This window comes from Schistocerca gregaria, chromosome X, assembly GCF_023897955.1.
Source record: "Schistocerca gregaria isolate iqSchGreg1 chromosome X, iqSchGreg1.2, whole genome shotgun sequence".
Taxonomy (NCBI): Eukaryota; Metazoa; Arthropoda; class Insecta; order Orthoptera; family Acrididae; genus Schistocerca; species Schistocerca gregaria.
In genome coordinates, this window is record NC_064931.1 from 780,836,205 (window position 1) to 780,863,400 (window position 27,196).

General features: G+C 40.4%; 1 protein-coding gene across 3 annotated transcripts in view; it reads left to right on the forward strand.

Moving 5' to 3' along the window:
- LOC126299458 (transcriptional activator protein Pur-beta) overlaps positions 1 to 27,196 on the forward strand; it is a 332,144-nt gene that overhangs the window by 25,060 nt on the left and 279,888 nt on the right. Inside the window, exons 2-3 of one of the 3 annotated variants that reach the window (XM_049991376.1) lie at positions 9,612 to 9,802; positions 17,512 to 17,568. The exons of 1 other annotated variant lie outside the window; for it this stretch is intronic. In XM_049991376.1, coding sequence (XP_049847333.1) covers positions 9,772 to 9,802; positions 17,512 to 17,568 — 88 coding nt within the window. In that variant the 5' untranslated portion in view covers positions 9,612 to 9,771. The remainder of the gene's footprint in view (positions 1 to 9,611; positions 9,803 to 17,511; positions 17,569 to 27,196) is intronic. One more of the 3 variants, XM_049991375.1, reaches the window with a different exon arrangement.

The window sequence follows — 27,196 nt, forward strand, 5'->3', positions numbered from 1 at the left end:
TTTTTGTGACGGTATTTCCGTGGTAGGAAGAGGCACTTAATTCAAAACTTTCTCAGATTCAACCACGTAATCTACCCCCATATGATGCTTTGTGAAACTGAACTGATAGCTCTATCTCCCATAAACGAATACTGGATACATTTGACCATTTTTTGCTAGCGGCCTTTGACAGAAGCTGGCTGTCAAGTCCAAGTTTATTACTATCTGACGCCAGTGAACTTTGGTATGGGGCCTTTTAGTACCTTACTCCTATCCGTTGGTGGTGTAATGACTTTTCCACCATCAAAATTTTTGTCCAGAAATATTTCACCCTCTGCTCCGTTTTGTGTGCAGCCAAACCACCATTGATTCAAGAATGCTTGAACAAATTCTTTATGTGCTTTAAATGTGTTACTGACACTTGTCGCGTGTGATATTGCTTCTCCTCCTAACTTACTGGCCATGAATTCGATTTTCTATTGTTCTGTCATGTTTTCAGGAATGATGTCTAATGAATGCTAGTGTGTGTATAGTTCCCTTACCGGAAAATTGATCGAATTTAAAAGCATTAGCTTAATTTCCTTCGTCACTTAAGTGAACAATACCAAAACTTTCAGGAAACATTCCTCACACACAAATAAAGAAAAGATGTTATGTGGACATGTGTCCGGAAACGCTTTATTTCCATGTTAGAGCTCATTTCAGTTTCGGCAGTATGTACTGTACTTCCTCGATTCACCGCCAGTTGGCCCAATTGAAGGAAGGTAATGTTGACTTCGGTGCTTGTGTTGACATGCGAGTCATTGCTCTACAGTACTAGCATCAAGCACATCATTACGTAGCATCAACAGGTTAGTGTTCATCACGAACGTGGTTTTGCAGTCAGTGCAGTGTTTACAAATGCGGAGTTGGCAGATGCCCATTTCATGTATGGATTAGCACGGGGCAATAGCTGCGGTGCGGTACGTTTGTATCGAGACAGATTTCCAGAACGAAGGTGTCCCGATGTTCGAAGCAATTGATCGGCGTCTTAGGGAGCACGGAACATTCCAGCCTATGACTCGAGACTGGGGAAGACCTAGAACGACGAGGACACCTGTAATGGACGAGGCAATTCTTCGTGCAGTTGACGATAACCCTAATGTCAGCGTCAGAGAAGTTGCTGCTGTACAAGGTAACGTTGACCACGTCACTGTATGGAGAGTGATATGGGAGAACCAGTTGTTTCCGTATTCCGTACCATGTACAGTGTGTGCAGGCACTATGAGCAGCTGATTGGCCTCCACGGGTGCACTTCTGCGAATGGTTCATCCAACAATGTGTCAATCCTCATTTCAGTGCAAATGTTCTCTTTACGGATGAGGTTTCATTCCAATGTGATCAAATTGTATATTTTCACAATCAACATGTGTGGGCTGACGAGAATCCGCACGCAATTGTGCAGTCACGTCATCAACACAGATTTTCTGTGAACGTTTGGGCAGGCAGTGTTGGTGATGTCTTGATTGGGCCCCATGTTCTTCCACCTACGCTCAATGGAGCACGTTATCATGATTTCATACGGGATATTCTACCTGTGCTGCTACAACATGTGGTTCATGCACGATGGAGCTCCTGCACATTTCAGTCGAAGTGTCCGTACGCATCTCAACAACAGATTGGTGACCGATGGATTGGTAGAGGCGGACCAATTCCATGGCCTCCACGCTCTCCTGACCTCAACCCTCTTGACTTTCATTTATGGGGACATTTGAAAGCTCTTGTCTGCGAACCCCGGTACCAAATGTAGAGACTCTTCGTGCTCGTATTGTGGATGGCTGTGATACAATGCGCCATTCTCCAGGGCTGCATCCGCGCATCAGGGATTCCATGCGACGGAGGGTGAATGCATGTATCTTCGGTAACGGAGGATATTTTGAACATTTCCTGTAACAAAGTGTTTGAAGTCATGCTGGTACGTTCTGTTGCTGTGTGTTTCCATTCCATGATTGATGTGATTTGAAGAGAAGTAATAAAATGAGCTCTAACATGGAGAGTAAGCGTTTCCGGACACATGTCCACATAACATATTTTCTTTCTTTGTGTGTGAGGAATGTTTCCTGAAGGTTTGGCCGTACCTTTTTGTAACACCCTGTATATATAGTTAAGGCTCACCGGCCACTTGACCATCTTCTTCTTCTGTGCGAATGCACAAACAGTGCCCGAACTCTTACGGGAATCGGCAACGCGCCGCGAGTAATGAGTATAATGAGCGGGGGCACTACGAATGTAGTGCGGGACAATAAGTTGAGAATGTGGGTTTCGCGGGAGTTGTGCCAGAGGTAAATAAATCCCTGCAGTCGCACTATCCTCTGTGTCCTCGGTGCCTCAGATGGACAGAGCGTCTGCCATGTAAGCAGGAGATCCCGGGTTCGAGTCCCAGTCGGGGCACACATTTTCATCTGTCCCCGTTGACGTATGTCAATGCCTGTAAGCAGCTAAGGGTGTTCATTTCATTGTAATACGCTTCTTTATTTCTTGTTCACACCAAATTTCTACTTTTTGTTTAATTTGATTAACTGTTTGGTCTTGCATCTCAGGAAGCACTTTTTGCTCTGTTTCCTTACAAACTTCCAATTTTTTTAACACATTCTTTTGTTTCATAGTATGTTTTCCCGCTACATGCCTCGATTTTAGCTTCAAGATTTGTATACTTTCGTTCCAAGGCATTGGACTTACCGTTAATTTGAACTATTGCTACATTGACTTCTTTTTTTAACCCCTTGTATGTGTTGAGTTTTTCTTAATACCTCCGTATATTCTTTTTGTGGTTTTCTTAAGTCCCCCTTATACTCTTGTCGTGTCTCCTTATTTTCTTTTTGTGCTACTTTTGTTCTTGCAAAATTAATTTCAGCATCCACCTTATTTCCTGATCATCATCCTGAGTTGGCAAAGTGTCATCTGACTTCCTTGCTTTTCCCCAGACATTATACTAATACTGCTGTTCCTATTACAAATCTTAGACTATTATGTATTTAAGCGCAGCACTTACACTACGTTTCTTCCTCGGTGTATTGCCGCTGCTGGCGGGTTGTGCTGAAGCTGGCACTTCAAACACGTCCTGTACTGCAAACTGCGCCGGCCGCTGCTTGCCGCCGCCACCGCCGTACCTGTTGTCGGTGGCTGCATGACGCTGTTCCGCACTCGGCGCCGTCTCGTAGCATTAACAGTCTTGAAGTGAAGAATTTTAACGTAAACCTGTGAACGGCGCAGAAAACGTTAACTTTTATTTTCTTTGCACTTCCCTTTCCTACTTTTTACCGATACTACTTTCACGATCACAAAAAACTTGATTTTGCAGCATCAGTTATTACACTTCAACAACAGTTCAAAAACAGCACAAACACAATTCCAAGCCTAAGTATCACAGTTCTTATGCAGCTCTTTTGTAATTTACAGTTCACACGTATCACAGTTTTTACACAGTTCGCTGGTCGGTTATAGTTCACAGTTCTCGCTAATAAAATCTAGCCTCAAAATTCCAAAGCACTTCGACTTAAGTGATTTCTCCACCAGGGATAGCGTCTACGCAAGTTAAAAAAGAGAGGCGGGGGGGGGGGGGGGGGGGGAGAGGATAATATATACGTGCATGTTATAAACCCCTTTCTCTCGAAAATTTCCTTCGTACCTCCTCTGTTCCCACAGATGACGTGTTACTGACCTCATTTGTACGAAGATTGCAGTATACGCGAGGTGTCTATGAGCCTCCACCGCCCTGAGTGGAATGCATAAGTTCTAATAAATGTTCACCAACATGCGGTCTCCTACAGTGGTTGTCATTTGCTCAGAAAACAGCACGTAGGCCGCGAATTAATACTTGTGAAATAATGGAATGAACTCACGCTATTGAGAGATGTTTTAACCCTTAACTACTATAGTCATTCACAGGTACACGATTACTACGGAGGGGTCTCACAGACCGCATTTTTCTATTTTATATATAAAACCAGAATTTTGCTTGATTTTCTTGACTTCCAGTCATTCATTACACTTCTTAGAGGTGGATTTTGTAGAAATTTGATTTTTTTTAAACACTTCGACAATTAAAACAAAGTGAAATCTGGAGTATATTTTTATTTTCTGAGTTACGAAAATAACAGCAAATAGTTAGCTCTCTACTCACATATAGATTTTCATCAGAGGTATTATATTACAAATTGGCAACATAACTAGGTGGAAAAATCTCGCACGACTTAAGATAAATTGTGTGCGAAATCAGCTTTCAGTTTACGACTCACTTTGCAATGTAGAGCGAATATTTCAGTCCATAAGTCTATGAATGGAGAAACTTTGCCACTATTTTACTTCTAAAATTACAGGTAAAAACTAAATACTTGTTCTCATGTGCCACTGAATCATACTTTAGCCAATTTCCACTTGCAAACACTTCACGCAGACCTTCCTGGAACACTCCAAACAAATCGGAACACCACGCTGTTCGCGTGGATACCTTGTTTTCCTCTTCAGACGAGGAGGGCAAAAGGTGCACGTTTTTTGATTTTCGAATTCTTCTTTCAGTGTCTGAGGCTCATCTTGCCAGTGAAGAGACCTGTCTCACATAACAAACGTTGCACAGAAGGCCTAGCTTTCCCCACCATGGAGAAACAGTAGCATGAAATAAAAATGCGGCACACAAACACTATGGTACGTCTGAGAGACCTCTCAAGGCTAATAATTACAAAACAAAGAGCAGCAACAATGCAAGAATGCTGGCACGTTTAGCTTGACAGCCAATAGAAAGGTTCATGGAAGAGTCCATTTGGCTTTGCAGGGGTGTGATAAATTACTCAACACACAAATTAGTAGCAGTCTGAGAGACAGTCGATAGTAGTTGAGGGTTAATTTGAAACACTAGTGGATGCGCTGTTTAGCTTGTCTAATATGAACAACAAAAAATTATCACTTTGGTGCTCAACTTCTGAACGCAGTAGCCAATAATGGAGAAGGACCACAATTTAGGCGGTCTTTCTCATGATACCCATACCGATCAAACCATCTGTCATCGGTACCTCACAGGACAGTATGTCAACTTGCCACTGCTGCCTTCTCAACTACTCTAAATAGAGCTTCTTGCACCTGAATATGATGGCTGCAAAGCCAGAACTCTTACACACCATAACATCACCACCTTCACTGTTGGCACTAGGCATGACAGCAGGTAACATTCTCCAGGAATTCACGAAACCCAAACACTTCTATTGGATACCACAGGGCATGGTATGATTTCATCACTCGAAATCACTCATTTCCAGTCATCCACTGTCTAGTGGCATTACTCTTTACACCAACCCAAGTGTTACTTTGTACTAAGTATAGAAATATGTGAAGGATGAGGAGCTAATCGACCTTGGTACCCTATCGTATTTATCTCCTTGCGCACAGTCATTGTGCTAGGTGGACTGCTAATAGTACTTTGGAATCTAGGAGTAATTCCTTCCATTAATTTCATGCTATTTTAAATTCCTTACAACCACCCTTCGCAATGCAAAAATGTTCAATGATCCCCATCCATGAGGTCTGTCTGGTCTCGGAGCACTTTATGCAAAGCTTGATGTTTCCTGTGCATTGTGCATGATGTTTGCCTGTCCATGGTTTAGGTGTGGTTATTGCTCTGGGGTTCCACTTCACAATCACATCACCAGCAGTCAACGTGGGCATCGTTAAAATGGTTGAATTGTATCTGATGTATTTGTCAGTCAGGTGACATCCAGTGACTAGTCCCCATTTGAAGTCAGTGAGTGCTTCTTACTGACCCATTTTGCTGTTGCCTGTTACTACTCCTCGACTGACGACTATTTCCCCGCCTCCTTTTATATGTCGTGGATCTGCCTCTCATAACATCTAATAATCAGTTCCACATTACATAGGAGTGACTAAATACTTCTGATCAGATGGTGTATGTACAAATCAAGACTCATTGAACTAGTGTACCACCAGTGATTTTTCTTCTCCATGTACAATCCAGAGTTAAAGCATTTCTAAACTACTGTGAAATTTTGCTGATTTCAAAAGACTAGGTAAGTCTCATTGTCACAGTGTAAGTACAATCTTAAGTGCTCTTTCATCTCCATGAGATTTTGCCATTTCCAGAAGGAACAGGGTTCAGATAGCTCCAGGTGACTTGTGGACTGTCGATGTAAAAAGAGAAGGCAGGTCACCTTTGCAGGCAGTATCCTGTTTCTGCATTATAGACAATGTCAAGTAATCCTTCATGTATGTGCAATAATTGTAGAATAACTCTCCAGTACAGTGTTATCCTGTATTGCTCTCACATTCTGCAGTGAGCTTGTTTAATCAATCATATGGCTCACCAATGTGTAAGCTTCAAAATGCATCTCCAGTGAAAATTATTCTAATAGTCTAACTACACATATTAAACACTATTTGAAATTTAGAGAGACCCACAAGAACCTCATTATCGTGAGAGGATGTTGTGACAGTCCTTCACATGTCATAGTGGTTCTGCACTTGAGACTACTTATGCACCCAGGGATCCCTTGAATCTCGCCTAGCCTCAGTAATGCCTGTTCCTTGAGTTAAAATTGCTTAGTGTGTTGTGACAAGATATATTGTTTTAATTAACATTGAATATTTGGTGTGGCTTCATAGCAGGATGGTTTATAGTGGTTAGTAGCAAAGTCATAAAAATTCCAAGACTATTTTCTGTTTATTGTGGCTTTCAGTACTGCATGAAAGTGCACACTAATATTGTTAAAAATAAATGACAAGTATAAAAATGGTAAACTGTGAATCACACGATAACCACAGAGGTATAACTTTACCAAGATTTTTGCTCCAGTTGATATTTCGGCATGTGCTTTTACTTAATTTAAGAAGGTGTAATACTGACTAAAGTTGCCTATTTTCTTTTTAGGTGTTAAACACACCATGGTTTCTTGTTTTACATTCAAAATAATATTTGAAATAATAGTTGCAATGTTTTAAGTGGCTTTCCCAAGTGTCATCATAAGGGACAGTGTTTGTTTGATGGTACAATAGTTGTTAATAATAGTACAGGTTTGGATTATGGAGGGTATAGGGCAAGACAGGTAGTCATTTTCCAGATGGTGACTGCCCCCTCCCCCCGTCCTTGAGCTTATAGGGTCTATGTTAAGTGTTCGACTATATCCTTGGAGCCATATGAGGGACTGTCTTTTTATTAGTGGGTCCTGGACCCACCTTGTGGCTTGTGAGCCACTGAATGAGCAATTGTTGCTTGTACCCTACAGGGTTAAAAATCATATAAATGTTGCACATTGTCAAAACTTTAATACTGAATGTTGTGAACCAGAAAAAGTTATGATATCGATAAAAATGTTTCAAATGTCTCTGAGCACTATGGGACTTTTAACTTCTGAGGTCATCAGTCCCCTAGAACTTAGAACTACTTAAACCCTAATTAACCTAAGGACATCACACACACCCATGCCCGAGGCAGGATTTGAACCTGCGACCGTAACGGTCGCGCGGTTCCAAACTGTAGCGCCTAGAACCGCTCGGCCACTCCGGCCGGCTGATATCAATACACTGGTTTCTTATAGTGGAGACAGCCCATGTTTCTACCCTGAGGGAATGGTATTTGCAGTCTGTGGTAGCTGTGTCACCTGCAAACATTGCAGTATTTGTGCTGTGTGTCATAATGAGAGTTGTGTTGCTTTGGGATGGCTCGAACAATAACATAGAATTGCCGGCTCCTTATAGCCACTCTACATGAACAAGAAATGAGACAGGTAGATGTCACACCAACTGTCACTTTGAGTCAAAATGATGTCTTTAGAATCTGCAAGTTTCTAGTGACAGAATCAGTTGACTGTCATTACACAAGTGTCTGTGGAAGGAAAAACAACAGATGTGCATGACCAATATCTGTGTGTAAAACGAAGCAGAAACTGTCAACACAATGCTACATGCCTATGGTGGCAGTTTCAAACTGCTACAGGAGTGCAGGTCTCAACACAAACAAAACGAAATAGACTCCATGAGTAGGTATTATGTGCAAAGAGACCTTTCAAGACTCCTGTAAATTGGGTTTGGCAAGGGAGTTGTGTCGCATGGGCATGAGATCACTCTTTGTGGACTAGGTATCAGCGGGACACAACACACTTTTCTGAGGAGACCAGTAACATTCTCCACACTGACAATACTAACATTCATGTGTGGAAGTAACGAGTACATTGTTTACACTCTTACTGAATTTTAGACCTCCATCCTTATCAATAATGTTCTGGGGTGGAATCATGTATTGCTGCAGGGCACCTCTTGCACCATTGCAGAGGAGGGTGATTGGTGTGAAGTATCAGGATGACATCCTTGCATGTATTGAGGCTCCATTGGTGAACATATTGTAGTCAGATTCAAGCTAGTGGACAACAATGCACGCCCCCATCGTCACAATTTTGTGAACGCCTTCCTAGTGGAGCACAGTCAGTCACAGTCAGATAAAAAGGCCTCTGTGTTCTCCAGACTTCAACTGCATTGAGAATGCATGGGCCATACTAAAATAAGCAGTTTACAATTGTCCATCAGAGACCACAGGGCATCATAGAGAGTCCTGTGGAGGAATTGAGCAATATCCCACAGGCTTATCTGGGCAACTTGGCAAAGAGTATGCCAGCCACATTCAGAAGTGTCTCAAATTACGAGGCGGACCAGTTGGTTCACAACCAGTGTGTTATGCAAGATTACACTAAGAAGAAGCTGTAGTGTTTGCAGTGGAATTTTCTGTAAGTTTTTTTTTTCAAGTGTAAATGTATTTTTCTCCTTATTCTTAGGGCTGTACCTGTGAGAACAGAATCAGTTTTGTTTCCTGTTACAGCCAGTTTTGAAAATAAAACAATATTCAACATTTATTTTGACCACTGTATGATGATATGAATGGAGACAAAGTGGTATGCCAGCAATGGGGAGAAAAAAAACTATTCTTGAAAATGATTTGCAATAGCTTAAGTAAGTCAGTACACATCTCTTTTACATTCATATCTGATGAAACCTGAAGACGTTGAATGTCTCTCTAATTGTTACCAATACCACTATTGATAGGTGTTGTGTGTTTTGTTATCACAGTGTGAACTGTCAGGTACTGTAATCTGTGGTTTTATTTTAAATTCTATTAGTGGTTGAATTTTATATGTCCCATAGAGGCAAATCCCATCACACACACACACACACACACACACACACACACACACACACATTAGATTTGTAGACGATAGAATAAAATTTAGAATGTGTGTGATGGAGGGGATTGTTCAAAGTATTCTCTTTGAAGAAAAAGAAAACTAGTTCGGAGAATATTGAGTTATTGACTTGTATTTGTAGCTGGATTTGCAGGCAGAGCTGCATTGAAGAATGCATTTTTGCCCAAGGTTCCAATGCAGCATTATGTTCATTTAGTAGCTGCAACATATTTGCAGATGAATTGCGTGTAAAATTACTATACTCATTCGTAGATTCACTATTCATATATAGTGCAGTTACATAAACTTTCTTTAGTAGTATGAAATGAGCAATTAGAAATGTATTGACAGTACAGCAGGCCATTGGAATGTGTTGTAAAGATTATACTTAAGTGACGGTTTTTTTTTAACCTACAGTGTCATATTACTCTATCATGAAGTGACAGACGTACAGCACAGCTGCCTACCAGTCTCACAGATACTTCAGATCTTCAGAAAAAAATTTGCTGGGTGGGAGTGGTATTTCAAGTCTAGGATTCCACCAAATTCAGACCATGTCTGTGATTTCCAGCAAGACATGTTGCACCTAATCAACAGATCTGCTTCAGGTAACTGCCAGATTTGTGTCTAAGGCAATGGTCCTTTTTTAATAATTCCATTAGTAAAATATATGCAACTTCATGTGGTGCTGTTAGCTTAGTCATTGATTTATTTCTGTTGGAGAGATTGTAGATTTATTGTTTTCCTGTAATTAAAATGAATATTGTTTCCTGTATCATTACAGAAGGTCAAGAGCACAATAACTGCTGAAGAATCTTTCAGTTGTTCTTAGAGAAATGTGTCTCAGTTCATCTCAATACATGAAATCTACTGCATTGGTTAAAATGCTTGATTCACATACATAATAAGCATGGTTCCCCAAAATCCTTTCAGACATATGCTGAATTGGTTCCTTACCTCAGTTTCAATTTTGAAAGGACATGATGCTCTAATCAACCTTCCTTCCTTTCATTGGCATCCACAGCAGACATCCCACTGACAAATACAGATTATACACTGTTTCTATTAGTTTCATCCATCATTTCACTATATTATTACAACATAAATTGATTTTAATTATTTGGATATTGTATGTTCACTTTTTCCACAACTTTCCAATAAGCTTTCTAAAACTGTCAAGTGATTGCCAACTTTTGTTTGGTTATATCAGTATTTGGTTCATGTAGTGTGTTCATTACTTCATATGTCATGTCATCTGGGACAAAATAAAAACGCTGGGAGCTGAAAAAATAACAATCATCCGTATAGGTTCCTTAGATGTTTCAATAACACACATGGCAACACAGCAGACCCCTAATGGGGTCTTAGATATCTCCTGGATAAAATTTTCTATATATCTTGGTCTAAGTGACTCAACATACAAATTCTGATAAACAATTATAGCCAAAATAGCACATTAAATTCAGAAAAAGACTCGATCTCACAAGTGTGTGTAATTGTTGCAACCCAATCTCCTTCCTTCCATCAGGGTATCCATTGCTCTCCTCATACATACCATTCATAATAACACTTCCTCAGCCCCCACCTCATATCTTCTAATCCTTACTGCCCGTCACCCTTGTCCAATCAATTTTTTTTCATACCTCCTATCCAGCAAGCTTTTCAGATCCATTAGTGCCTCATCATTGTTATTCAGTAATCTTCCATTCTTCCCAACCAACAACCTTCCTTTCCTTCTCATCCATACCATCCAATAATCTTCTCTAATCCTTCTCTCCTCATCTATACCATCAAACAGTTAACCGTATCCCTTCCCTTCTCATCCATACCACCTTACACCTGCCAAGGGTCTCACATCTCCTTTGTGGATACATGTGTGATGCACATGGGGTCCCAATGTATTGCAGCCTTTCTTCTCTCCTGGGCTGCATTCCCTTCTTTTCCCAATATCCACTCCTTCTCATCCTAACTCCTTCCCCTCTCCCCCCCCCCCCCCTTTCTCGCTTGGTGTTTCCATCTCGTTTTTCCACTCTCCCTTTCTTCCCGTGGTCCCCATTGGGGTTTGATCCCCCTTTGTAAATTCTGCTTTCGTTGTATGAGCCATTTGGGTAAGAACTCCCTCCCTAGTGTCTCAGGGTGTGTTCCTCTACCTCCTGTCCTTCCCCACTGTAGCTGTCCCCTCACCTCTCCGTCCACCTCTCCTAGATCACCAGTCTGTATTGCCAGTCCATGCGGTGGGTCTGTTATGTACCCATCTGGCTGGCCCCACTGACAGCACAGGGATCACATCACTGGTTCCTGAGATGTCACTGCCTCGTGTATATGCCTAGGAGTGGTTGCTCATCTCTTTGGGGCATCGGAACTCAAGGCAGTGGCTGCCATGCCAAATGGCCCTTGCTGTGTCTGGGTGGTACCCATGGGGTGCAAGTGCTTAGGAGAAATCCCAGTGAGCATTACTGCCCACCAGTCGTTAAATATGACTCGAGGCATTATTTTCCGTAGGGACCTCCTCCTCCAACTTGACAAGGAACTCAGTACTAACAGTGCAGTGTTCATTTCGTACAATGAGTCCAGAGAGATCCTAAGGATAATCACATTGATTCTGGCACTTTCATCCTGGCTTTTGAGGGGAATACCATTCTGGGAAAAGTCTTAAGTTACCATTACCGTTACGACATAAAGCCCTATGTCTCACCTCCCATTCGCTGTTCCCAATGTCTCCATTTTGATCATGTGTCTTCGCAGTCTACATCTACTACAACATCTGCATGGATACTCTGCAAATCACATTTAAGTGCCTGGCAGAGGGTTCATCGAACCACCTTCCCAATTCTCTATTATTCCAGTCTCGTACAGCGCGCATAAAGTACGAACACCTATGTCTTTCCATATGAGCTCTGATTTCCCTTATTTTATCATGGTTATTGTTATCACTTTGTAGGTCAGTGTCAACAAAATATTTTTACATTTCGAGGAGAAAGTTGGTGATTGGAATTTTGTGAGAAGATTCTGTCACAGTGAAAAATGCAAAACGTGCTGCCCTTCTTTGAACTTTTTTGATGTACTCTTTCAGTCCTATCTGGTAAGGATCCCTCACCAAGCAGTAGTATTCGAAAGGACGACGGACAAGCGTAGTGTAGGCAGACTCTTTAGTAGGTCTGTTACATTTTCTAAATGTCCTGCCAATAAAAAGCAGTCTTTTGTTAGCCTTCCTCACAACATTTTCTATATGTCCCTTCCAATTTACGTTGTTCATAATTTCAATCCCTAGGTATTTAGTTGTATTTATGGCCTTTATATTTGACGGATAACTGAAGTTTAACAGATTTCTTTTAGCACTTACATGGATGACCTCACACTTTTCATCATGTAGGGTCAACTGCCAATGTTCGCTTGATTCAGATATCTTTTCTAAATCGTTTTGCAATTTGTTTTGAGCTTCTGGTGACTTTATTAGTTGATAAACAACAGTGTCATCTGCAAACAACCTAAGACGGCTGCTCAGATTGTCTCCCAAATCATTTATATAGATAAAGAATAGCAAAGGGCCTATAACACTACCTTGGGGAATGCTAGAAATAACTTCTGTTTTACTCGATGACTTTCTGTCAATTACTGCAAACTGTGACCTCTCTGACAGGAAGACACAAGTCCAGTCACATAACTGAGATGATATTCCATAAGTTTGCAATTTCACTATAAGCTGTTTGTGTGGTACAGCATCAAAAGCCTTCTGGAAATCCAGAAATACGGAAGGTGAGGCAAATCCTATTTGTAGCGACTGCAGCCGACCTCTCCATGTGGGAAGTCCATGCACCCCACCACCAAAGTGCATGAACTGTTCCATCCTTCATTCTCCTCACTCCCTGGATTGCCTGATCTATAAAGAGGAAAGGATATTCAGGAATTCAAAACTCTAGACTGTGTATCCTACTCTGAGGCCTGTTACTTTAACATCTACCTTTGCTTATGTTGTTTTTGTATGTCCGTCCTTTTGGCTGGAGGTCTTGGTGCAAGGGCCGTTTACTATTGTAAGAAAATGAAATGCCTACAGACATCCGAATCTTATTTATTGTGTAGCTGCCAGTTTCAGCACTTCATTGCGACATCTTCAGGCCTTAGTTGATGCTAAAGGGGCTATCATGAACCACACATACACTGCACCGGTGGCCAACATAACTGGTTGATGCAGACTATCTGTAACTGTGATGTCAGCACACCAACCATCATCTGATGCAACGTTTATATGGTTCGTACCTTCACAATAAACAAGATCATAAGAATGGGCATAGGCATTTATTTTCTTACAATATGCCTATATTGTGCCCTTTCCCTGTCATCCGTTCATCAGGGCCACCTTCCATTTTCTCCTCCCAGGTTGTTCCCATTCCCTCCTCTCATGGAACCACTTCTTCTCCTCGACCGGAGAAGAAACCGTCTCTCCCATTGTCTCCAGGACAAGAAGCCTGTCACTTTAGGTCGGATGCTGAACCCATGCTCTGTGGGCCTCAAGGCTGCTCGTTCTCTCCCTGATCAAACATCCTTTTGGCCTCCAAAGAAAGACAAGATGCGTGATCCCTGGGACGAGGCTGCTGCCCCCCTCTCCCCCCCTCTCCCCCCCCCCCCCCCCTCTGACTTCCCAGAGGGTGTCATCCCCTTCCCCTCTATCAGGTCCAATTTTACACTCATGGTTGTCACTCCGTCCTTACCGGTGATGGACACTAACTCAGCTAATGGCTAATTCTGGCTCATTTGAGATCTGTCTGGCTTCTTGTACTACTCTCCTCCAATGGAACTGTAGTGGTTAGTATTGTCACCTTCCAGAATTCCAGTCTTTTCCTTTATCTCTGCTTTGTAGCTTGTGTTCTATTGCAGGAATCTAGTATTGTGGGAATACTCAGTCGCTGACTTTTTGAAGTTTCCAAGCCTTCTGCCAGTACTGCGTCAGCCCTCAGTGAGCCTCCTGTGTTGTCTGTACATTGGTCTGGGTGGACATTGTTAGTTCCTGGGTTCCTCTTCATACTCCACAGAATGTGGTGGCAGTTCAGATCCATTTAGACTCTGCAGTAATGATATGCAATCTTCATCATCCTACCCCCCCCCCCCCTCCCCCGACACTCCTCGTATGCTTCCTGATCTTATTGCCCACCTTCAACAGCTGCCCCACCCCCCTACCCCTTGACCTTCTCTCCGGGGATCTTAATGCTCATAACTCTGTGTGGTGGTATTGCAATCACTGACTGGGGCAGCATTATTGAAGAGCTGCTCACAGGGCTTGATCTCTGCCTCCTCAACACTGCAGCCCCACACACTTCTCAGCCATTGATTGTTTTATCTGTAACCCCAGATTCCTCCCCTCTGTTCAATGAGGAATTCATGCTGATTTGTACGAAAGATATCATTTTCCGATTGTCATATCTTTTTTTCAGTATCACTCACCTGGACACCCTCCCTGGTGGGCCTTTACTGATGCGGATTGGGATGCCATTTCTTCGGCTGCTATCCCACTTGCTCCACCACACGGTGGCACTGATGAGTCCATACAGAGTTTGCCCAACACCATTCTTTCGCCAACTGCTTCGGCGAATCCTTCTTTCTCTGGTACTCCCCAACGGAAAACTGTCCCTTGATGGACCCCCAAAATTGCTTTGGCTATTAAAGACCACAGTCGTGCCCTCCAAGTGGCATCCATCTCTTGACCATGATTTAGCCTTTAAACATCTTCATTCCTGGGCCCATTACCTTATCAAACGCCAGAAACATTTATTGACAGCAATATGTCGCTACCATAGGGCCGCATACTTCCTTTTCACATATATGGACAAAGATCAAGTGGATTTTTGGCTGACATCCTCTCATAGGTGTAGCGGGAATTTCCCTAACTGGTGTTATTCTCACCAGTTTGGACTCATTATCACTGGGCATTTTGCTCAGGTCCCGCTGTCTGCCCACGTTCCATCTTCTCAAACAGCAGTAGTTTTATACATTATTACGCGGTACCATACCCAGAAAACTTTTATGTCGACTGAAATGACCTCCTTGCCACACCACATATTCCATTCTGCTGCCATATATCCCCACCACATTTCATAGCATTGCTCCCATCGCCCCTACCATGTTTCGTACTTATGCTGGTATCACCCACACCACATTCCATAGCTCTTCTTGTATCACCCACCACCTCACTTTGCAACATCCTCCCATTGCCCCGATCTAGTTTCGCTACTCTCTTCTCGTCGTTCTTTGCTTCATTCGGCAGCTGTTTTATCATTGCTACTCCCCCAACTCTTTCTGCAGCTCTCCTACATCGCCCCTACTCCACCCTGTTTTACATCTCTCCTCTCATCTCTTTATCCCCCTCCCCACCCCCACCTCATTTCACAGCTATCTGTCCATGGACACGTGTGTCACCACCATCCTGTACCCCGCACCATCTACTTCAACTACACTGCTACTCCCCACCACCCATCGTACCATGCTGCTTCCCCCCACCACCCATCGTACCACGCTGCTTCCCCCCACCACCCATCGTACCACGCTGCTTCCCCCCCCCCCCCACCCATCGTACCACGCTGCTTCCCCCCCCCCACCCATCGTACCACGCTGCTTCCCCCCCCCACCCATCGTACCACGCTGCTTCCCCCCACCACCCATCGTACCACGCTGCTTCCCCCCCCACCCATCGTACCACGCTGCTTCCCCCCACCACCCATCGTACCACGCTGCTTCCCCCCACCACCCATCGTACCACGCTGCTTCCCCCCACCACCCATCGTACCACGCTGCTTCCCCCCACCACCCATCGTACCACGCTGCTTCCCCCCACCACCCATCGTACCACGCTGCTTCCCCCCACCCTCCACCCATCGTACCACGCTGCTTCCCCCCACCCTCCACCCATCGTACCACGCTGCTTCCCCCCACCCTCCACCCATCGAGCCACGCTGCTGCCCCCCCCCCTCCACCCATCGAGCCACGTTGCTGACCCCCCCTCCACCCATCGAGCCACGTTGCTGCCCCCTCCCTCCACCCATCGAACCGCGTTGGTCCCCCCCCTCCCCACCATACATCGAGCCATCTGCTGCCCCCCTCCCCCACCACAGGCATCGAGCGATCTGCTGCCCCCCACCGTCCACCAGCCGTCGAGCCATCTGCTGCCCACCCCCACCTGCCATCGAGCCATCTGCTGCCTCCCCCCCCCCCCCCCCCCCACCAGCCATCGAGCCATCTTCTGCCTCCCCCCCCCCCACCAGCCATCGAGCCATCTTCTGCGCCCCCCACCCCCCGCACCACCCATCGAGCCATCTGCTGCCCCCCCCCTCCACCCTCCGCACCACCCACTGAGCCACATTGCTGCCCCCCCCCCCCCCTATCGAGGCACCGCCCCCCTCGCCTTGAGCAGTGATGCCTCATCACATTCCTAGGGCAACACAAATGCCCTCTCCCTCATGTGTCCCTTGAGCAACACGAGCACTGCATCCATTTTTGCACCTCTTGAATAACACGAGCAACTCTCTGAGACCATCTACTCAATTCTTTCCTTCCTCCTCGCCATACTCAACTGTTCTAATTCATGCTGATATTCTTATGTAGTCCCCTCCTCTTCCCTACACTGTTCTCTCTCCTGGCAAGCTACTATGCTTTCAGCATTAACCCTTATAACTGCATTTTCATTTGAGCTTTTCTGTGTACGACCAGCACAAATACTTGCCCTTCACGCCTTGTTGCTAAACATTCTATCTCCTCTCTCAACCCCCTCCCCCTCCTCCTGCTACCCAACCGCCCCATGCTTAAGTTCTCCCACTACATCACCCAACAGTTCTAGCCCCCTATTGCCCAGTTCCAAACTTTTAACCATTTAAGTTTTAAAAAAAATTATGTAATGGTGGGTTTTAATTAGTTCCATTTTAAATGCTACACTATAGCGGTCAGTTGATATAGCACATAGTTTAAGTTGAAATTTCTATAGTTATGGAAATTAAATAATCTTTCCTTCTTAGTTAATAATTTTAGGCTGTGGCTCATTGTGCATTTTTTCAGTGTACAGACTTTTATATTGAATTCTGCTTGTGTAGACTCCAGCTCTATAAGTTGCGGTACTTACACATCATCATGTTTAGTATTTTTATCATAACTAATAAAATATTTTATTGAAGGAAAAAAAATCCTATTCTAGAGGTGAAGGTGTTGAGAATATTTTATAGAAACATGAACGAAGAACAGTTTTTATTCACTTAATTCCATTTTTTCAGTAACTTGCCGATAAATCCATTCATTCATTTATTCTTTTTCTTTTTTCTTTTCTTTTTCTGTGCAGACAAGTATGGACAATCTGTTGGTATGGAAACAAGTGGAAGCACCGACTTTGACTCAGGTATGTATGTTTCACTTATTGTGAAATGTGACAGGACAATTAGCCTGGAGATAATTGCAAAGAAAATTAACACTGATGAACAGTTGAGTTACATGTCTTCCTAATAGTGTGTAACATCTGATTTCAGAAATATGTTTGTGTGTCCTGATGTAGTAGACATAGTGTAGGTTCCTTTGCACATGTGTAAACAACTCTGATGACAGAAATATTATTCTTGGTGTGATGTAATCATATCTTGTATTTGGGCTATCCTGTCATGTACCGTGACTTTGTTTCTCGAGTCTGAAAATATCCTGTGACGGCAGTCTTACACTATTGCTAATCTTTGTGCCCTACAATGTCCCATTATGAATATACTTAATCGTAAAATGGCTCCAATGCTAGTGTTCAGCATTCTGTGAATATGGACCTTCTAAGGTGTGGTTTGTCTACTTTTATAACTTCTGTAGGGAACAGTGATCCTTGTTACCTACACTGATGAAGTTAAACCATGGTGGTGGCAATTTTACCCATATCAAGTTTGGTACTGTTTGTGGGATTAGTTGTGAAAACACTGCCCTTCTGGTGAGGGTGAGCATCTCGAGTGTCTGGTCTTTCTGGCTATGATGATTTAGCCACAATCAGATGTTTTGAGAGCTCATGTCTTATCCATTTTATTTGTGATTGTCGCTCAGATCCCCAAAACCTGGCAAGATTGGGGTCACATAAATTGTGTGTTCCTGTTATACTAGTTGCTGTGACAAGAAAACTGTCACTTCAAAATGGCAGCTATCTCCAGTGTAATTGCTCACTAATGTGTATTTAAACGAATTTCAGTCTTTAATATTTAATGCACCAGTATTTGTTCTAAATTAAGTTTTCATAAAGAAGGGATACAAGCTAAATGATTATTTCTTTCCGCCATCCAGAGGTTCCTCTGAAATGCAAGAAAATAATGAATCTGTGATTCAGAGACTATATTTTTCATTATATTTAGTGTATCGATTACTTGCTTGGTGATAATTTTTTTTTCTTTTTCTCTTCTTTTTTTTTTGCAACCAGATAAATCAGTCTGAAAATATTCAGTACAGCATTTGATACATAGTTTTCTACTCACAAATTTTTGACCATATTCTGGAATAATCACATTGAGCAGTTGGGGTTATGATCTGTGCCATCAAGTTGACAACAATAACATGGGATTCTGAGGACATGACACATAGAGGACAAGAAAGTAAGACTATACAGTCACATGTGGCTTTGAACAGTTTACTCCTAGGTGTATCCCCCATATCGGACATTATGATCAGTTATAAGTTTATACCATTCTGGTTTTAAGTTCAGGTGATAATTGTACACATCAATTTTTAAAAGATTTGAGCTTTGATTCTTACTTAAGTTGTATGATAACATATGTGGGTAGCACATTTTTCCAGTTTGGTTCATTGAAGGTTTGGTATACTACACAGGAAGAAATGGTCATATACATAAATATTGTTAAACACATTATTACTGTAGCTCTTTTCTTAAGGTAATCCATTTTTGTTTATTAACTGGCTCATTTTATCAAGCCAAATACCGGTACACCACCTTTTATTTTGTAGTATTGGCCTTATTTTATAATTTGCAGTGATGAGTGTAGCAGATTTACCAGATTTTTGCCATTTGTAAAGTAAACTTTTCTTGAAAAGGAAACTTATTCTCCATGGAAGATCTGAAAACAAGTTGATGTAGTATAAACAATGACTCTTTAAAGAGTTAGTTTTTTTAATATTCAATTGTTGTAACATCTTTAAATTTTGTTGTCCTGTTGTACAGGAAGTAAATGAGTTTTCATACTTAGTGCTGTGCTAATGAAAATATGAATAACTGAAAGCAAACCTTGCTACTGATGATGCCTTTCAAAAGATACAGGTGAAATGCATATACCACGAGAAAATTTTCAACATAATTCATTTGTTGCCTTTGGGGTGCTGGCAAAAGAGGTGTAGGTCAGTAGTCTTTAGAAGTTGGAGTGTTTCTCTTTTTCACAGATTTATGGAAAGAGAGCTCTTATTTTTATACTGGATAATAATATGAGTACTAGGTAACTAGTACAATGTTACCTTTTCCTGAGTATGTTCACACAATCTGTTTTACGTATTCCATTAATTTTTTAAATTATTATTGTATCCTATTTTGAAGAAAGAGACAACTATAAAGAAAGGAACAATTAACATATATTAACATATATGGGTTACAGGGTATTTTAAGATTTGTGTGGTTTCCAATGGTGTTTCCACTTATTGGGGTGTTGTGCATTGGAACTTAGTATCCTTATTCTTATAATTAATAACTGCTATTATGAGCACGTCCAAGGTTTCCAGTAAGCTTATTTTGTCTTTATTCACTCACAGCTTGCATTTAAGCCTCTCCAGGCCTGCTCATTGTCACATTTTATGAAGTATTTTCTGCCACACACTATGGCTTGCAGACTGCTTACTTGGACTGGTCAGAACTATTACAGGCTCAAGTGAAATATAACATATTACATATTACAGAAGTATGCTTTTAGTTCACTGTTAAAGGTGATATGGTACAAGGTACTTGTAAGATACAGCTTAATAAACTTGACTACTTTACATAAGGGCCTTGCACTTCTTGTATATATACGAGGGAACTTTAAGATGTAAGTTACACATTATTATAGCAGGGCAAGTAACTTTTATTGAATGGCCAGTGCTGCACTACACTTCATAGTGATACAGATACATGACACTATTTTTCCAGACAGTCAACAGGTCTTGATGTGCAATGGTTGGAATGTTCTACCAGTTGTTCAGTTCCTCAGCAATAGAAATCCACTTTTTGGTCACAGAGCCATTTGAAAACTGCTGTGATAACAACCTTGTCATCAAAAAGATGTGAACTTCCAGGTAGTATCACCCACATCTTTGTGACCTTGGTCAAATTGTTGGCACTATTTCACTGGCTGGACGACATCGCATTTGATCCGTACACTGCCAGAATTTTGAGGTGAATCTGTGTGCAATTTAGAAGTTTTGACAACAAGAATTGGAGTGTCCCATTTACTTCGGCTTTTGAATACATATACAGTTTTCCTGCCATTTCACTCCCATACTGTGATGCACCTTTTACTCGCACCACGGCAGAACTATGTCTCCAGGAAACATGGACATGTATTCTTTGGCAATGTGTCACACTTGTTGCACACTAAGTGGGACAACATCTGTGACTTGCTTTCTGAAATCCACACATAATATTAGAGCATGAGAGGATAGATTTTGATGCATTGGAATAGCTCAGAAACAAGTAAAGGAACCATCATTAATAGCCATTAATATAAGTTATTTGATCACCATGGCAGTTGACTGCTGTCTCACCTTTTGGCATGGATTTGATGAGACTATTAATACATTCATAAAACAGCAGTCTACATAGGAAAAAATGGCTATGACATCAACTTGTGTTTCTTGTACTTGTACCACTGACCTATCAGAGAACTGTTTCCATTGATGGGCAGCCTGGACATCTGCTAACACTTATTTTTGTCCATACCATCAGTCAGTCACTTGAGTAAATGAGTGTTTTGCATACACACAGATTTGAAATGCAAATTCTTTCTGAAACTTATACTTAGTGACATAGCCACAATTCATTTCTTGAGAGATTATTTTCCTTTCAAAAGTAAAAATTTCTATTGTCAGGCCCAGTATTAAATCATAATTCATAACATGACAAAAAGGGTCCATTTACTGTGCTTCATCTACAATTTACTCTTGTTCATTGTCTTCAGGACCTGTGGTATTGGGCTATATTGTGCCATATATTTCTGTGCATTATGGACAAGAGGCTATGATCACCTCTGGCTGTATTTGTTGTGGGTGATCTCCCTTGGTCTTCTTTTGAGACCTCACATTGTTTCAAAACTAGAGTCATCAAATTACACTTTGTGTTCCCCTGTGACCAACGACTTATATTAAGAAATTGCACCACATTTCCTCATGTTGAAGTAAATGGAAGCAACCTATACCATTAATTCCCGAGGCTCCAGTATATGAGCAATGCAGCCCTTTTTCAATTACTTTTGTAGCTGACAAATAAAATTGCAACCACTCACCTATAATTTATTGATGTGTGCATACACAACAAAGAGGTTAACTGGCTTTTGGGCTATTGCTCTTACTCTGGCTCAAGTACTCACTCTCTCAGTACAACTTTACAGATATAAAAATGCAGCTACCCTTGTTTAACTAATACCTAACCTGAGAATGGGATTTTGCTGTGGTTGAAAGTTGGAGACAGAAGGTAACTTCTGTTTACTGGAAAATATCTTATCACTAAAGTGTACTTACCTAACTGATGTATCTAGGTGAATAAAATAACACTGTTTCCTCTTTTGTGTTAATGTTGATTAGTTGTACACCAGACTGTTACAGATGTAGCTTTTTCCCTTGGCTTTATCAGGCTATCTTGCCTGCTGTTGGATTATTTCACCTGTGTATAAGTAGCTATGTTTTTCCCACTTGGTGTTTTAGTGGAAATACTGTACAACCTCTTGTAATGCATTTTTTGATCATTTGTTAATTATTTCTACAAAATTTCTCAAATAAGTAATGCAGCTAGCTTGTAAGAATGTATCACAATTGTCAGTGTCTTCTTTAGACTTCACTTTTCAAACAGGACATTTTCTGTTGAAAGTTGTAAATGACATCCTCAAAGCCAAACGCTGTTTTATGGAAAAAAGAAAAAAATTAGCTCGTCAATAACCTGCTGTTGACTAAGGATATAAGTTCTATGTTCGTTGTTACAGTCCAGTTGCTTTCATAGGTCCATAGTCAAGTTACAGTTCACCTGTGGTGGTGTTGATATATATCAATTACATACAAGAGTAGTTAAGAGTCCTATTTGTGATTTCAAAATTATCATGGATGAAATGGAAATTCCATGACTGTTGGGTTTTGGATATGTGTAAATTGAGTTCTTGTGCTCTTAATGAAGTATCTTTCCATGTTAATGTTCTTATAATGAATCCTGCTTCTTTTCTGTATTTATGCCCATAATTTGGTAATGAAAATCTGGAAAGAACTATTTATTGAGTTCTGATTACCCGATGACATCAAGGGTACCATTGAATGTTGTTTGTTCACATTCAGTGAGATAGCAGTCTTCAGTTCTTGTACTGCAGGACTTAAAATTAGGTTTTTAACTGAAGTAAACAATGGTGTCCTTCGAAGATAACATCTGTCATTTAATATTGAGAAGGGTGAATTAGTATTAAATTATTGTGTGTGTGTCATGATGTTAACTTATTTTATATATGAACTGAGCAACAGAAACATGTTTGTGATACAATTTAGTAGCTAGTCTGTATATTAATTGTAATTGCAAAATGAGTGTTGATGGTATTCCATGTTTTGGTTATTGATGTACAATAATTATTTATTGGATTGGACCAAAAGAGCATTAACTTATTTCTAATAGCCCCTATTTAATTAGCATGTAGCCAGAGAAACAGATTTTGAGATGGTTACAAGTTGAGGGCATATGTTAACTTTTGTTTACTGAAGAATACATTACTGTTGCAATTGTACATCAGTGCTCAATGCTGTACATTCGAAACAGTCAGCGGTGTTTAGTAGAGATGAAGAAATTTATGTGGCTTAACTTTGTTTTCATTATCTTTCTTTAAATTTAATGGTAGACGTTTGTATGTTAAAGTACAAGGCAACAAATAGCCTTAGCTGAATTCCTGAGTCTGGAAGACTTTAAAAGACTGAAAATAGTGAATACTGAGCGAGTGTCAAATTAATATTACTTATGGCACACACATTTTAAATCTGGGAATTCAGATGTTTGTTGCATTTTGTGCAGGTGTATCCTAAAATATGTCCCATCAGTTCAAAAACTTTCAAGACTGGAGTAACAAAAAAGAAAAGTTATGGTGGTGGTTTTAATGCTTCAGATGCTGTACATGAATGTTTGTCCAACCATGTGAAACTATTGGAAAAGTTCCTCTTTGGGAGCTTGTTCAACTCGTGCGTCACATTGTCTGGAATGTCAGTTTTGTCATCAAAACATTTATCCTTTATGTGAATTTCTGCATTACGTCCTATAGTAGTCGTAGATTCATATTGGTAACATCAAATCTCATCGCCCACGATGATTTTTTTCTAGAAAAGAAATGTCTGTTTTGCATATCAGTCAAATCATGGCAGGGGTCCACATTTTATTGTTTTTGTTTGGGACTTGAGGTATGCAGTACAAACATTATTCACACTTTTCTCTTCAAAACATTCTGGACAATGTCTTGACCCCTTGATTTAATGATTTTTACAGTTTTGTAACACAACAGCATTGGCACATTACATCTGAATGTCCACTACTTAACACTGGTTGCTCACAACTGACTTGCTGTATTTACATCATTTATACACAAGGAATAAAACAAATCGTGTAACTTTTTAAACACTTGGTGTATATTACATTCTTGAACTAAGTATAGTGCCTCTTTTATTTTTATTTTTTTAATAATGAAATACATCTACGCCATCTCTCAACATGAAACTGTTGACTCATTTGACTTCACACAGATTATTTATGTTAACAATCTTCTCACTGATTATCCTTACCTACACTGACTAGGTTTACATGTGGGTGTATATTACCGGATGTGTGATTCAAACCACTAATATTCCTACCATAGTGTAAATGGGAATGAAGCCTTCCATGTAATTAGAACTAGGTCTATAAATTTTATTTACTTATCCACTTATTTGCATCCCATTATTTGTTACTAGTAATCTATAGCTCTTCCACATGAAGTCTAAACCGAAAATTTTCTGTTTCTATATGAGCCATGTCACATTACATGTACCATTCAAATATATTTGGGTAACTCCAAATTAAATTTTCACACCTAATTAAATATAAGAACTAGAGAGTGGGTGCTAGATATAGACATTTTCATGTGATTGAAATAAACACTTGGAGTAAATACTGAATCTAAAGATTCAACAACCAATTTTTTATTCTGAAAGATGCCTTTAATCCACTGTGACTTCTTCTGTACTGTTTTGTCATCTTACTATTTCTCATCACAAAAGAAATCATTGATTTCAAAAACTGGGTGGATAGTTCAATTTTGGAAGTTTTTGTTGTGTATTTACACTGATTCACGTTAGTGATTGTGGTCAGTTTTAAAACATTTGGAGGAATGTTTTAGATATATTGCATATAGATCACACGATTGGAAATGAGCAGCTATCTTGATACATGTGTTAAGTTGTTATGATTATTATTGATGGTCCCTTGACAGTAATCTTAAAAAAAAAAAATGGATTTTTTTTTGTTGAGGTTGTACACTTTTCCTTAATTCTTACAATCTATTCTTACAGTGTTGCCATGCTGACATTGTTTGAATTCTACATGCATGATTTAAGGACAATGATAGTGATGTTAAACATTTCTCATGACCCTCAGATTCCCCAGACATCAATTCCAATGACCACACATGATGTATAATATACCGAAAGTACAACATAAAAACTTGCTGCAAACCTCACTGGTTTCATTGAAGAAGGCACTGGTGCAGAAATACTCATGTTCCACTGTGGACATAATGCCACCTCATTTTATTCATCTCAGCTTCTGTGTGAGCTGTTACACATACTACAGAGTTTCCTCCAAGGTACAAGGTAAGCACTCGGTACAATTTTGGCAGGGCAATATTGTATTGCATCCCATTTATATTATCTGCAGAAATCATTACTGTCATCTTCCCATTTTCTTCCATTGACCATATTTTATGATAAGACTTGAGCTCCATAAAAATATGTAATAAACTTGAGTCTAGTAATAAAATAGTGTATTGGCAGGCTAGTATGCACATTTTTGAATTGCCAACAGTCCTCATTTGTTAAATCAGGAGCCCAGTTGATGCACAGAATTTCCAACCAAACATATGTGAATATTCACTCATTTTGGAGATTGAATGTTCAGACCCATTACCTGTCTTAGAGTTTTTACTGAATAATCTATTTACAGAAGTAGTAATATGTTATGGAATTAACAGTACAATACTGATTTTTATCTTTTGCTGGAAAAAAGAAGAAACTTTTCCAAAAATTGAGGGAAGTTAAAATTTAAGTAAGAGATGTATGTATGAGTGTGCCCAAAGAATGGAAATGAGGCATCTATTTTGACTTCTGTTTGACAGATCTTTCATTGAAAGTTTTGTCAGCAGCATATAATTGAAGTTTCCTCTTTAACTCAACAGTACCACCCATATCTTTTTACTCATTGCTGTTTTTCCACACTCATGCGCACTTCTCTCATTTGAATTTTAACTTTCCTCACTTTTGTAAAAATTTCTTCTATTCTCTTTCAAAATGTAAAATTAGTATTTTATTGCTTAGTCCAAAGTACATTAGTACTCTAAAACAAAGTTTTCAGTAAAAATGGGAAAGCGAAAAAACTCTGACCATTTAATGTCCAAAATGTCCGTTGTTCATCTACAGAAAATATGTAAAAAATTTCTTTTGCTTCAGGTGAATTTGTTTCTTGTAGTCACCTGAAGATTTTGCACATCTTCAGAATTACATTTGGTATTGTTGTTACAGAAAATCTTATTTCTTATCCATCTCACAGGCAAGCAGTCATCTTTTTACTAGCCACAATTAATAATGTTCTTAATTTGGCAGTGCTTTCCCTGTTTGCTTGGTGTTACTTTGAACCTGTTCTCATGTAATATATCCTTCTTCATTTATATTCCTCTTCTTCATGGTCTGTAATAAAAACTTTAGAGATATTATGTTCAGTAACCATTACCATCTTCATAAAGTTTGTTTATCTGTTTGGAGTTGAGTTTTTGTTGGAGTCCTTACAGTCTTACCAGTCAGCAGAATTTTCATTTGTTAGCTGGTTTGTAGTTTTCATCCCTTCCTCGTCACACAGACCAATTCGGGTCTTTTTTATTCCTCAGTTGCTACATTTTTTGTAGTTTTTTTGTGTGTTACTGTAACTGGCTAACTATTATTATTTTTGTGCTTCCTACTTTTGTCTTTGGCTTAGATTTGTTTACATGACTCGTAAAACTAGGTAACTTTGTAATATGTATTGCAGTTCTACCACTTTGTACCTTCTTGTTTACTGTATATGAAACTCAAATGACAATTTGTAAAATAATACAGTTTCCTAAAGTAATTGGAGAAAGGGGGGGGGGGAGAGAGGAGGGGGGAGAGAGAGACACAATGAGAACATAAGAGAAATTAAAGCACATGTAGAAGTTTACTGTCAGTCACTCTTCCCATCAACCATTATGGATACAGAAGGGAAAGGGAGAAAAATCTAGCGATTCTGGAAGTTCTCTCTGTCACTTACTATAAGATGGCATGCATAGTATAGACTTAGATGCAGGTTCAGAACTAACTCTACTGAAAGAATGACCTTATTAGTGAAAGGACGAATGTCAGTGTGACGGAATTAGAAAATTCGTACTTTGCCTTTGACTCTGATTTCTCAAGTTTACTGCAATGATACGAGCCCATAAGAAAATTTCACGGTGTGCTCAGTATATCCACCAGAAAACAATCTCCCGCCAGGGGACTCTCAACTCTTTTGTAAGTATGTGCATGGCGAGAATGGGACC